Raw genomic sequence first — 13070 nt, 5'->3', positions numbered from 1 at the left:
TTGAAAAATGACAGTTAGGAGCTGGTAGGTTGGTACTTTGGGGCAGATTTATTAAGCCTGGAGAAGTGATAAAGTGGAAGGTGAAAACGCGGGTGGTTTTCAGTATGCCGACTGACGGGATCCCGGTGCACAGTATACCGGCGCCGGGATCCCGACAGCCGGCATACCGACACTTATTCTCCCTCGTGTAAGCCGGCGGTCGGGCTCCCGGCGCCGGTATGCTGGTCACCGGGAGCCCGACCGCCGGCATATCGTAGTGAACCCGAAAACGCACCAGCCAGTCAGCTCCTGTAATTTTCCGCCCCAGCCTGTACTTTGACAGTTAGGAGCTGACTGGCTGGTGCGTTATCACCTTCCACTATCACTTATCCAGGCTTAATACATCTCTATCTCCATCACCTTTACCTCCATCCAAGCCCTAATTGAGAGACCTTTGTATGTTTCTACCATGGAGTTTATTACCTCCCTTTTAAACAATACTTTGCCTTCATACCATCAGACATGGAGCCATTGGTTCACTTTCCACCCTATTTTTAAAAAAAATTACACTTTTCTTCTTCTCTCTCTTTTCTTATATCGATCTCTACTCTTTTTACAAAATTTTTTTCTTTCCTGCCTACTATTTTTCGAAGATGAAATGTCCCCATCCTGTATTGTATTTATGGGGTGTATTACTTTTGTTGCGTAGATTTTTGTAGTTTTGTAAGAAATTGTAAAAATGTACTGTATTCTCTTTGTGACTGATCTCCCTATTTTGTTGATCTCGGGTGTCATGCAGTGCTTCTAAAATAAAAAGTTTAAAAAAATAAAAAAGCCCAAGTGTACAGTCTCTAGAACTCCATCGGGGCTTCTGATCTCCTTATACTAGCAGTGAATGGAACGTTATTGCAAGGTGGTCACATGTGAACTCTTCATATTCAACATGTATATTGCAATTGTTTGTTTTGTAGATGTCAAGATCCTTAACCAATAAGTTAGTCTATTTCTACTGCAGACCTGAAACAAGAAATGGCTTTATATGCATATTTTTTTTGTTTGTGTCCCTTGTGAGAGATTTGTAGTGTCTGGTCCAGTTACACAGAAAGGCATATGACTGCAGGGATCATTTCTCATAAATAGGCAGTTGATCGTTCGTCATCTGCCCATTTATATGGAATGATCCCTATTTTAATTGGTTTTGTAAAACTTCAAGAAGGTATAGGATATACACATTTCGACTTCATCAGGAGTGACAGAACTATACAACAGTAATGTCAGCGCCTGCAGCTGTGCTCACCCGAACGGAGAAACACTTTAAATGCTCTCTTGGGCACCATCTAGTGGCCGCTGACGTGCAAAACACTTGAATCCCCCCCATAGAGGTGAGGAGCAGTGAAAGGGGTCTATTTATTAAGCTATGAACAGAGAAAGTGGACGGCGATAAAGTACCAGCCAATCAGCTCCTAACTACCATGTCACAGGCTGGGTTTGAAAAATGACAGTTAGGAGCTGGTTGGCCGGTACTTTATCTCCGTCTAAGGCTTAGTAAATAGACCCGTTAGAGTTTATTATATAGGATGACAACAGGCTAAAATGTAAAAAATTCCTTTTATTCAAGCATAGCACATATAAAAAAAAATTAAACATATTAAAAAAGTCTTTACATATTGGTCGGTAATGGACACTCGTCCAAACGTGGATTGGTAGGAATCTGTTGATTTGTAAATCCGTACAAAAAAAAAAAAGTTATAATGCATGGCTGCTGCAGTGAGAAGTCTAAACTAAAATTGCTCATAAAAATAAAAAAACAAAAACAAAAAACAATTAATAAATTACTGACAAATCTTTTCAAAAAAAGGCACATGGTCTCTCAATAGGCAGAACTCTGTACACGAGAATGAAAAATTACAACACGTCTTGTGCTGGCACAGCACCTCGATCATTACGGCACACCAGGACTTCCCTTCGGACCAGTCCGTTTTGTAGATGGAACTGGCTTTCCTTCATAGTCTTGATACAATGAATGTTTTTCCCCCAGGTAATACTTTTCATGGCTGGTAAGTATGTGAGGGTGTTCTTGGGTAAAGAGGCCAAACCTAAGTTTATCAAGTTCAACTCTTGTAAGGAGTTCAAGCCAAAAAAGACATCTTTGCTAAGAGTTTTTAGGTTGGGGTTGTTTGAAAAGTCAAGAACTTGGAGAGAGGATAACTCATTAAAGCTGTGTGGAGCAATCTCAGTTAAATTTTCCATATTACTGAGAGACAGATGCGTTAAGTCTTTAAGCCCCAAAAAGTCATTCTTCTCAATTTTAGAAATGGGGTTTTTATCCAAGTTAAGATAACGTACAGGAATTCCTTGAAGATTGCACACCGAATGTAATCGGTTTCCGGACAGATTCAAACTCCGGATGTTTGGAACGGGACCATCAGAACTTCTCGATATAGAGCTGATCAAATTATTTGAAAGATCAATGCTTATGGCTTTGCCATTATTTTGAGAGGCGAATGCATTGATCTTAATGTCAACTAACGTGTTAAAACTCAGGTCAAGTTCCACGAGGGGCGAGTAAAAGAAATTGTGATCTGGAAGAGCCTCCAGCCGGTTGTTGCTCAAATCTAAAGACTCCAGGTATCGCAATTTGGAGAATGTGGTAGAAGAGATTCTCACAATCCGGTTGTAACTCAGGTTAAGGTTGATCAGGGTGGTGTAGCCAGGTCCAGACAACGCAGACTCGTTGACACTTTCCAGCTTGTTTGACGATAGATCCAGGTAAGTTGTATCCAGAGGGAGAGAGACGGGAAGAATGTGGGAACCCACCCCACTGCAATCCACTTTGGTCAGGCTAAAGCTGTCAAACAAACCAAATGATTCCACTTCACATGAACATCCCGGGAAGCAAGGCTTGCTGGCAGACGCAATGCTGGTGAGAAGAAGAAGGAGACCGTACCAGGCAACGAGCCCCATGGTTACACCTAAAATGGGTAATAAAACACAAAAATTTAGTTACAATTATGCATTCACTTGTTTATACACTAGTAATGATACCAATAGGATATCTTTCACATTTACTAATGAAGACCCAATATTTTTGGTTTGTGATCCAACATGCTTATAGTAATTATTGCTGTGCCAGTTTCCGGAAACCAAAAAAAAAAAAAAAAAAGTGATAAATTGAGCCAGCCTATGAGATTTCTCGAACCATGGGGAAATATAGGACTTTAAGCATATCGCTTCTGGATTACATTCCTGGCTTTAAAAAAACACGTGTTCATGGCCACACAAATACATGGAAATATCTATTGGAATGTACATCAACAAACAGACCTTTGCCCAATTCCTGAACAAGACACTTGTGAAATATAGAGTAGAGGAGTTGCAGCCATATGAGCAATAGGATATGTCAACAACTTTAGGTCATCGGACTCTATGGGGCTGATTCAATTGTGTGGGGCGCCTAAAAATCACGTCTAAATGGGAACTTTTTAGACACCCAAACAATTGACACAATTCAATTGTGTTTGGGCACCCATGCACGTTGCATAGCAATGTTTTGTCAATATTCTCCAATATGTGGATACCAGAGTGGGCCTTGACCAATTTTGGTGCCCTGGTCAAGATTTCAGCTTATGTGCCTTAAATTGCAGTCAATCCCACCACCGTGCCTGCTGGGTGCCCCAACTGAGCAATGCAACCTAGGCTCCTATAGGGCCTATGACCAGAACTGTCTCTGTACAGGGCTAATTGTTCTTCTTTTGGGCTCAACTTTATCTCCTTGTTCTGCTTTCTGGTCAGATATATACATATGCAAGTACGACACTGACTCCCCAAAAATATATTCCACCCTGTATTTCAGATGCAAGCATCTTCTAGGGTATGTATTACTGTCTAATATAGATAATGAATTATCTGCTCTGGCTGTAAGACTATGAATATACAAAAGTGTGGGGCAATTCTAATGGGTGTGGTTCATCAAATCGACAGTATCTAGGTCGACAATGTTTAGGTCGACCACTGTAAGTAGACAGTCACTAGGTCGACATGGATGGAAGGTCGACAGGGTTTCTAGGTCGACATGTGCTAGGTCGACAGGTCTAAAGGTTGACATGAGGATTTTTTTTTTTTTGTCGTTTTCTTCGTAGAGTGACCGGGATCCCAAATTAGTGCACGGCTTCGCTCGCCATGCTTCGGGCATGGTGCCTTCGCTCCGCTACCGCTTCGCTCGGCACAGATTACCGTTTCAATCGTAGTCCACGTGGATCGTTAAGTATGAAAAAATTCAAAAAAAGAAGAAAAAAAAAAATGTGAAAAACTCATGTCGACCTTTAGACCTGTTGACCTAGCACATGTCGACCTAGAAACCCTGTCGACCTTCCATCCATGTCAACCTAGTGACTGTCGACCTACAGTGGTCGACCTAAACATTGTCGATCTTCAGACCGAAACCCATTCTAACACAAGTCATTTGCCCCTCTTTAAGCAAGGGGGCTATTGCTGCAGCCATATTGCCCAATACGGAACACATGTACAGGCAAACAGAATTCCTCCTTTCGTAGGATAGAGTATAATCTTTGGACACATCATCTTGGGTTATTATAGGCAAATGAACAATCGTTTCGGAATTGCTGACGAGTGGGAGATTCATGAAAACCTGACCAGCGGACGACAGTCATTCAAATACAGCGGGCAGAATTTCATTCTGCCAAGTAACTGAGTCTTATTTATACAGATTGGCCAGCCAAAGCGTAGGCTCCCATTACACGCCCCTTAGGAACATCGTCCGAGCAATACGTGTAAATACTAATAGTTACTGTAGTGTAAAGAGATGGCATGGTGCCTATTGTTTGGGAGGGGGGGGTACGATGACAAAACACGACATGTCCTTGTAAGTAACACAAACCGGACTGAAGCATACAGACTAGTTTACACTGTGAAGGCGCGTCAATCTTACAGGTAATCGTTTCTAGAGCGGAGGTAATCCAAACACACAAAAAATAAAAAGATAAAAAGAGGGCGGGGGGAGGACTACACCAAAAACACATGCCTAGCTCTGTATAAGTTGTCTATATTGTCATTTACAAAAATGATTTAAGTTTTGGGTTTTTTTTTTCTCTCCCAAACTAAATTTGGAAATTTGACCTTTATTATTGGGACAGCACGGTTGCACAGTGGGTAGAATTGTAACCTCACAGCACTGTGGTCATAGCTTAATTTACAACCAGGGCCTATCTGTACAGTTTGTAGGTAAACCCGATGCTCACGGGGTGCCTCCGGGTGCTCCAGTTTCCTCCCGCACTCCAAAAACATACCTGTAGGTTACTTCAATCCTGTCGAAAATTAACACTAGCAACTTAAAGCCCATGTGACAGGAAACAGATTGTAAGCTCCACTAGGATATATGTGAGGGATTGAAATATTCTGACTGAAGCGCTGCGGAACGTGTGTGCTATATAAACAGAGCAGAGTTCAGGGTAGACACCTCCACTCGTTTCACTGCTTCATGAATAGACGCCCTCAATATTTTGATCAAACTTTTAACAAATCCCTTTTCTACGTTGCTGGGTACACTCCGTTTTGTAGTGCTGACAAAGTGCAGACAGCTGTTTTTCAGTTATATATTCCTGTAATCACCACAAATAAATACTTCAGTCAGCATTAATCCACCTTTCCCATGACAGCAAAAGGCAGGAATCTATACAGAAGTGCAGATTTACATATGAAAACCTATTCTTTCCCATCTAATGTTTACAATGCGTAGGATTAATATGGCAGCCCATTCCATCATTTTTAAAACTTAAAGACCTTCTGTATTAAATGAGTGGGGATGGGGGGGGGGGGGGACACAGATTTTATTGAACACAAGATGGAGATTAGACAAATGCTACTTCCACCTTGCATTTCCTGTTTTGAAACGACCAAGTACCTAAGGAAGCTAGGTGGGGAGGTCACTGAATGTGCCCCAAGAAATTTTCCAGAGTGTTGGGTTATTATTGTCTGGAGACCGTAGCTACTAGGGTGCTATTGTTTTATGATCAGACAATAAGCATTAAGATGTGCCCCCCCCCCCCCCCATTACTTGAAAGACATTAATAGAATCCATGTTGGGGGGGGGATTTGGTCCTTTCTTGGGCTGTATAATTTTTCTGTGGTGTTTCCACACTGCCCTACAAGCGATTAGATCTATGGGGAACCTAGTTTAAAAGAGGGGACTAGTCTAGTCTATCAAACAAGTGTGCCCCAATTTTCTGGCTGCTGTAGTCATTGTCTGCAGCAGAGGGCCACTGGGGAGACTCCCCCTTGACTAAAACAACCCCCCACACCCACACACATATTGGAGAGCAGCCTCAATTTCCTGACAGACCTTTGAAGTTTGAGGCGTTAATTGATGTCAAAACTGGTCCAGACAGGATTCTACCTGAGGTGTGTCTACCAACTATTTACCCTTCTGTGGGATTCGCTCCATTGATGGCCATAATGAATGCAATTCAAAGAATGTTTACAGCTCTTGTGAATGAAATGTGAAAGTTCTGGAGGCAACAAAAGAAAAAGGAACACCACTTTAGTACAATTTGCCTTTTCATTGAAACGGTCTATCAAAGCCCAGCTCTTTCAGGTGGGCAGCCAAAAAAGACTTGGAAATCTGATGAATACAGTAGTTACAACTTGAAGATGTGGTCAAGTCCAAGAAAGCCTTCAAATAAATAAATAAAAAAATGATATTAAATAATATACAAAAAAAAAAAAAAAAATTCTACAGCATAAATCACTGAGGCAGGAAGAATAAGAAGAATCTTGGTATTTACTATTTAAACTCTGGGTGTTTTCAGACTGATTGATAGCTCTACAGTGGGGTCGATTCAATTCGGCAACTTATGAATAGCGCCGGGAATTAGCTCCCGATGCTATTCAATTCAGCTGCTAGTTACCTGCAATTGTCGGGAATTCTTCTCTCATCCCCAGGGGATGAAAGAAAAAACCCGACAAAAGTGCTGCCTCGCGGCCGGCGCGAGGCTGATTCTGTCGGGAATCAGCCTCACGCCGGGGAGTTAAGTCGGAGAATGCCCGTTCTCCCGACAATTCAACCTGTTTAGTCGGCGAGAACGGGACATCGCCGACTTAACTGGAACTGAATTGAATAGCGTCGGGAGCTAATTCCCAGCGCTATTCATAAGTTGCCGAATTGAATCGACCCCAGTGTATCATGGATTGCAATGACAACCACAGTCACATGAAGTAGTGAGCAGAGGGGCTTGGAATGCTCTTCTGAGCTCTATCTGCACTGAGACAATCCTCCTTGGCGGACACATATGGGGTCAATTCTATTCAGCGACAGTTGAACAGCGCCGGGGGTTTGCTCCCGACGCTATTCAATTCAGCTCCAGTTAAGTCGGCGATGGCCCGTTCTCGCCGACTTAACAGGTAGTTTTGTCGGGAGGACGGGCATTCTCCGACTTAACTACCCGCGGCGATGCAGATTCCCGACAGAATCAGCCTCGCGGCAGCACTTTTGTCGGGTTTCTTCTCTCATTCCCCTGGGTATGAGAGAAGAATTCCCGACAATTGAGGGTCGGTCGTCGCTGTATTGAATAGCGCCGGGAGCAAACTCCCGGCGCTGTTTAACTGTCGCTGAATAGAATTGACCCCATAGGGACTGAAGTGTTCATTTAGGTCACAATTGTACCAGAAAAAAAAATTAAAATCCCAGAAGTCAAGTTGGGCCAAGATAAACTCCTCCAAACCTTCACACTTAAACCCTAATCCATCCAAATCCTACCCAGATGACAACACTTCCAAAGCATGATGATTTATAAAATTAGTAATTTCAGCCAGAGGATCTGGACGGCTGTGTTTAAAAAAAAAATAAAAAAAAAAAATAATGTGTGATAAGATTTTTTTTTTTTTTTTTTTTAAATGGGAGTTTGTTGAATCACATCCCCTGCTAGATCCCTTTCATCTGAATGGGAGTGGCTTTGACAACTGTCAGTTGTCGACAGCCCAAATGAGCAGGAGAAAGTACCGCCGGCCTCTGGGCAGCACAGGTAACCGATTCTCGTTTCACTTCTCTGCAAATAAACACACAAAATATAAAATGTAGTTCTGGGTGCATTTATTCTGCAAAAGCACCATAACGGTTAACAATACCATAGGCTATACAAAAAACAGAATTCAGCTGGTGTCCCCAGCGTGTTTACTGAAAACATATAGCCTGTCACTTAGGAAGACATTTGATAAAACGGCAACTTGCAGAATCAATAAACCTATTTCTTCTCTACTTTCCGCAGCCTTAAAATTTGTGCCACAAGAGCAAACAAAGGAATTTATCACCCACTGCCGTCCCCCCACAACGCAACTCTGGTAGAGAGAAAAAAAAAAAATGGCATTAAATTTAAAATCTGGAATAATGTAGATAGCCAAATAAAATTACAGGTCACAAAGTTGCAAAACAGTGTAAAGAAAAGACAAAGACATGAAAAACACAGCTGCAGCTTTTTGTTCCTCCAGGTTGCAGAGGATCCTGTTCGCACAGCCGTGTGGGATAACATGTGAAGATAATTAGGACACCGCCAGCAGCAGTATCTACCAAATGCTCTGCTTTTTACTGTACAGTTTGACGTGCAGTCAGGTTGCCGTGATTGCTGGTACATAGCTAATGTGCTCATTTTATGAAGACGTGTGAACAGCTGATTTTGTGCACGTTCATTATTGGCTGGTTGATCAGGTCTTGGCGCGGCTCTGGAGAAGAAATGACACCTGTAGTCTCTGTCGGATGCCCATTAGGCATGCGAGACAGTCGATCGCATATTTGGGTGATCCCAGGGGTATCGGCATAGCACAGGAAAACGTGGACAATCAGGAACGCTGTTCAATTAGTAATTGTCTATACAGGATTCTGGAACAGAGGAGGATGGCCTACACCTAAACATAAGAAGCTTGTGCTAGGCTTTAAATATCTCGTTATACCGGCAGCGGGGCGAGCGCAAAAAAGCCCCTTGTGGGCTCACTGTGGTCCCCATGCTGCGGGCACGGTGGCGCGATACCCGCGCCACGCTATTTATTCTTCCTCCAGGGGTGTCGTGGAAAATAGTTGTCGGTATGCCGGCTGTCGGGACTCCGGTGTCGGTATGCTGAGCGCCAGGATCCCGACAGCCGGCATATCAAGTGCCACCCAATTTAAAGGGATAGTATGGGGCAAGCCTATCTATAATAATACCCCAAAACGTAGTAGGCAATGCTGCAAAATATATGCTTAATGTTCTATCGCATTGAAGATAACCTGCAGAGTATTTCTCTGCTCTAAATTGCTCTAGCAAGTTTCTCCTGCTGTAATTACACGCAAAGTGCGCAGCTGGAAGTTCTGGCAGGTCCCCGGGATAATGGAATCTGCCCCATAGTAGAATGTCATGCCTATAAGTATGTTATAGCAGCAACTTCCCACCGCTGAAATGTAACAAAATTTACAAAGCAATAAATTCACTAGAAAGTAAAAAAAATTACAATTAACTTTAGTCCAAATGTCTAACTTTTTTTAGTGGGTGCAAAATATGTCAAGCTCCTTAACTTCCAACATTTGTGTTTTGGGAGACCAGGCAGGATACGCAGGAAGGGACGTTGCATGATTTGCGGGTACAGTCGCACGTCTCATCTAAGAGCGCACCCAGCAAGCCCTATCCCCCCCCCAAAATACCCCTTAAATGCCACAGACACTGCTACAGTATATGAGACATGAGGACAAACCTCAAAGACATGACTCTAGGACGGCGGTGACAGTCCCCCTCCAGACCTGGCAGATATGCAGCTTATTCCGGCAGATCCGGTCATCTGCGCCGGGAGAGAGCACAGAACAGATTTTTACTTCCCCACCCATCTCATGCACAGCAAGAATGTGAAAGTGAGCCGAGGGCGTCACAGCTGTACTGCATTATACACGTGGAGAGGGGTCATGCAGGGAGCATTATGAAAATGAGGAGCTGTACAGACTAGTCCTTGTGTGCAAGGCAGGGACGGATCTAGACTTTTCTTTAGGGGGGGCGGTTTACTGTAATCTTGACTCCTCCCATCTGCAATCCTAACTCCTCCTCCTCTCAATTCTGACTGAACTTTTGAGTGAGACGGAGATAGAGCTTTGTGATCGTTCTATGTACATGCGACTGTGCCATGGGGTAATTGTATTTATTAGCCCTAGTACCCACACACCAGCAAGTGAGGGGCAAATGCTCTGTAACCCTTGCTCTCCTGGCTCCTCTGTGCTGCTGTGGTATAAGCTGCAGCACATCGTTCTGCCTCAGGCTCTCCCAGTAGAGCTCTCTTCTGCTCAAAAGTGGGCGTGGCTATGACTGTTAGGGGGGGCCGTCGCCCCCTTCGCCCCCCCCCTAGATCCGGCCCTGGTGCAAGGGGTCTGGGTGTCCATGCACCAAGCAAGGCTGAACAAAAAAGGAGGTTCTGCCACCAGGGACGAACGCTGCAGCAGAGGCTCTTCTATAGGATATGCTTCTATTATCACAGTCACCAAATCATGTGCATTTCCCAGAACAAATGCGGAATGCAATAAATTCTGCAACAACCGTTTAATCCATTTGCTCTACACAAAATGTAGCCCATTATCAGCACAGTAATGCTGGGATATATTAATAATTAAAAAACAACCCAACCCAGTATGTAAATGTTACCAGCTGTAGACATACAGATATTTACCGGCTCCGTTCAGTCACTGTGTGCTTATTATACATACAGGTTACACACACACACACACACACACACACACACACACACACACACACGCGATGTGCCGCAACCTGCAGTCCCCAGTATGCAATGCTGGGAGCTGTATTACAGGAGTTAAGGAGTCCTATTGTAAAGGGGTTTCCAGGTGTTAAGCTGCCTATATCATGTATTACACTGGAACGGTCCACTTTACTATGGGACTCAATGGAGACTACTGACTCATTAATATCAAGTCTCCTTATAGGTGCTTATTACCGTCTGAAGATTAATTCATTCGTTCCTAAACACTTTTTCCCCCTTTTGTGTTTTCACGGTGTATTTGAATAGGGCCTGACTGTTTTACTGTAATCAATCTTTTTTCGCTGAAATGTGTAGCCTCTTTACTAACCAACCACATAAAAAGAATTGTCACAGCAGTGCAGAGTATGTCAGGAGATTAAAGACCTGATGCTGTGGCAGGTGGTGACTTTCTTACTTGGGGGATTGTGCCAGTGACAGGGGCAGTGACAGACTGGTATATATTCACAAAGCAGTGAAAAAAAAAAAAAAAAAAAAGAGTGGAGAAGTGAGCCAGTGGAGAAGCTGCCCATGGCAACCAGCTTTGAAGGAACATTTATAAATCTGCATACTATACAATTGTACAGCGCAGCCGACTGGTTGCCATGGGCAACTTCTTCACTGGCTCACTTCGCCACTCTTCACTGCTTCATGAATAGACACCATAATATGAGGGTGGGAATGGGGGCAGCAGGAACACACATACTGAGGGTTATATAGTGGAAGGAGCAGGGACCCCAGCAGCACAGAGTATATCAGGAGATGAGATGTATTAGTGAGGACAGGCTGCATGTGACAGGGGCAGTGACATGATGTGAGGAGGGGAATGGAGGCAGCAGGAGGCCACAGACAGAGCTATATAGTGGAAGGAACAGGGTTCTCAGCAGCACAGACTATATCAGGAGAGGACAAGCCTGCATGTGACATGCTGTGAGGAGGCGGTACGAAGTCAAAGACAGAGTTATATAGTGGAAGAAGCAGATTTGTAGCATCACACTCCACTCATAAATCCAAATTGTTTCGCTCTGTAGTTGTAACATTAAGCAGAACTCTTTTCTCTGACCTCTAACAGCAAGCAGCTGTGTTGTGCCCTGGGACACAAGTGTACCAAGAGCAGCTTTTTGCCGTTTCCCAGGGAAACTCCAAGATAAAAAAAGCAAACAACTCTGATGATCTAAACACATGGCAACACAGGGGGGAGAAAGAAGCAATAATGTGAGAGACAGGGCTGCATGTACAAAATATAATTACCTCATCCCCTGTCGACATTGTCAGGATGCGTGTCGTCATGTGACCGCTGACATCCCGCCAACCAGGATCACATACCCAACCCCTTTAAAAATTGGCGCTGTCCAAGTTTCATGACTTATTATAATACTCCACAGAATCTATTGCCCCAACCATCGATGCTCTTGCTGTCCGCCTATGCCAATACAATCAATCACTATGTTTTCAGTAACACCCTCTGCCAGATGTGGCATTTCTGGAGTGGGTGAAGAATTTGTAATAGAAGTGATGCCAGTCTTTAGGGCATGGGGGGCACGCATGTATATCATCCACACCCCCACCACCGTTTAAAATAACTTTCACCTGCCAAATGAACAATGCTGACCCAAGTATTCCCCCTCTGGGCAGTATGTACTAAGCTCCAAAATGTGGTATAAAAGAGGTCCTCAGCTGCACTGCAGCCCCCAGAGAATGCGATGGGCCTGCAACGTGCCCGTATGTATCAAGCTCTGGAAAGATCCCTATAGCCTCCCGCACTGGGATGCGGTCAAGATCCCGCTGGACGGGATTCCCGGCCCACGGCTTGCTTGCCCAATAAGACCTGAGATCGCAAGGGCCAGCTCTTATAAAATAGTCATTGTCCTGGGTGTAATTATTCATGCGCAGGTTGTTAATAAAAACAGAAAAATAAATATGAGATACACTATACGTCCCACCTTCTACATGACATTGAGTCATGTGATCTACAGCCTAGTAAGATGTAGTAGGGAATAATGAAATGTTTCCCGTCCACTGGTCACCGTGAATGCTACTTACATCGTTTTCAGAGGACGCGGCTGGTTATAGAGGGCGATAACATCACAAGGTATGGCCGGTTAAAGTTCAGACACTACTACACTGGCTGCGGCCTAAGTAGGAGCAGAGTCCGGGCAGCACAGATAACAAGCGGCTGCTGTTTTACAGTCCTGGGGAAACAAAAGGCAAAGTGACACCAAATTCACAAAGTGGGAAAAGTCCCTTTTGGTCTGTTGTATGGAGGACACAAAAGACCCCCTGTGCGAATTCGAGACGGGGCTGGGTGTGGGCAG

General features: G+C 43.9%; 1 protein-coding gene across 3 annotated transcripts in view; it reads right to left on the bottom strand.

The window, feature by feature from the left end:
* Nucleotides 1-1568: 1568 nt before the first annotated feature.
* TSKU (tsukushi, small leucine rich proteoglycan) overlaps nt 1569-13070 on the bottom strand; it is a 28039-nt gene continuing 16537 nt past the window's right edge. For all 3 annotated transcript variants that reach the window (XM_063951266.1, XM_063951265.1, XM_063951264.1), the window contains one exon: nt 1569-2951. In XM_063951266.1, the coding sequence (XP_063807336.1) occupies nt 1885-2943 (1059 nt within the window). In that variant the 5' untranslated portion in view covers nt 2944-2951 and the 3' untranslated portion in view covers nt 1569-1884. The remainder of the gene's footprint in view (nt 2952-13070) is intronic.

The sequence above is a fragment of the Pseudophryne corroboree genome, chromosome 2, assembly GCF_028390025.1.
Source record: "Pseudophryne corroboree isolate aPseCor3 chromosome 2, aPseCor3.hap2, whole genome shotgun sequence".
In the NCBI taxonomy this organism is placed as follows: domain Eukaryota; kingdom Metazoa; phylum Chordata; class Amphibia; order Anura; family Myobatrachidae; genus Pseudophryne; species Pseudophryne corroboree.
This window is presented reverse-complemented; position numbering and strand designations above follow the sequence as displayed.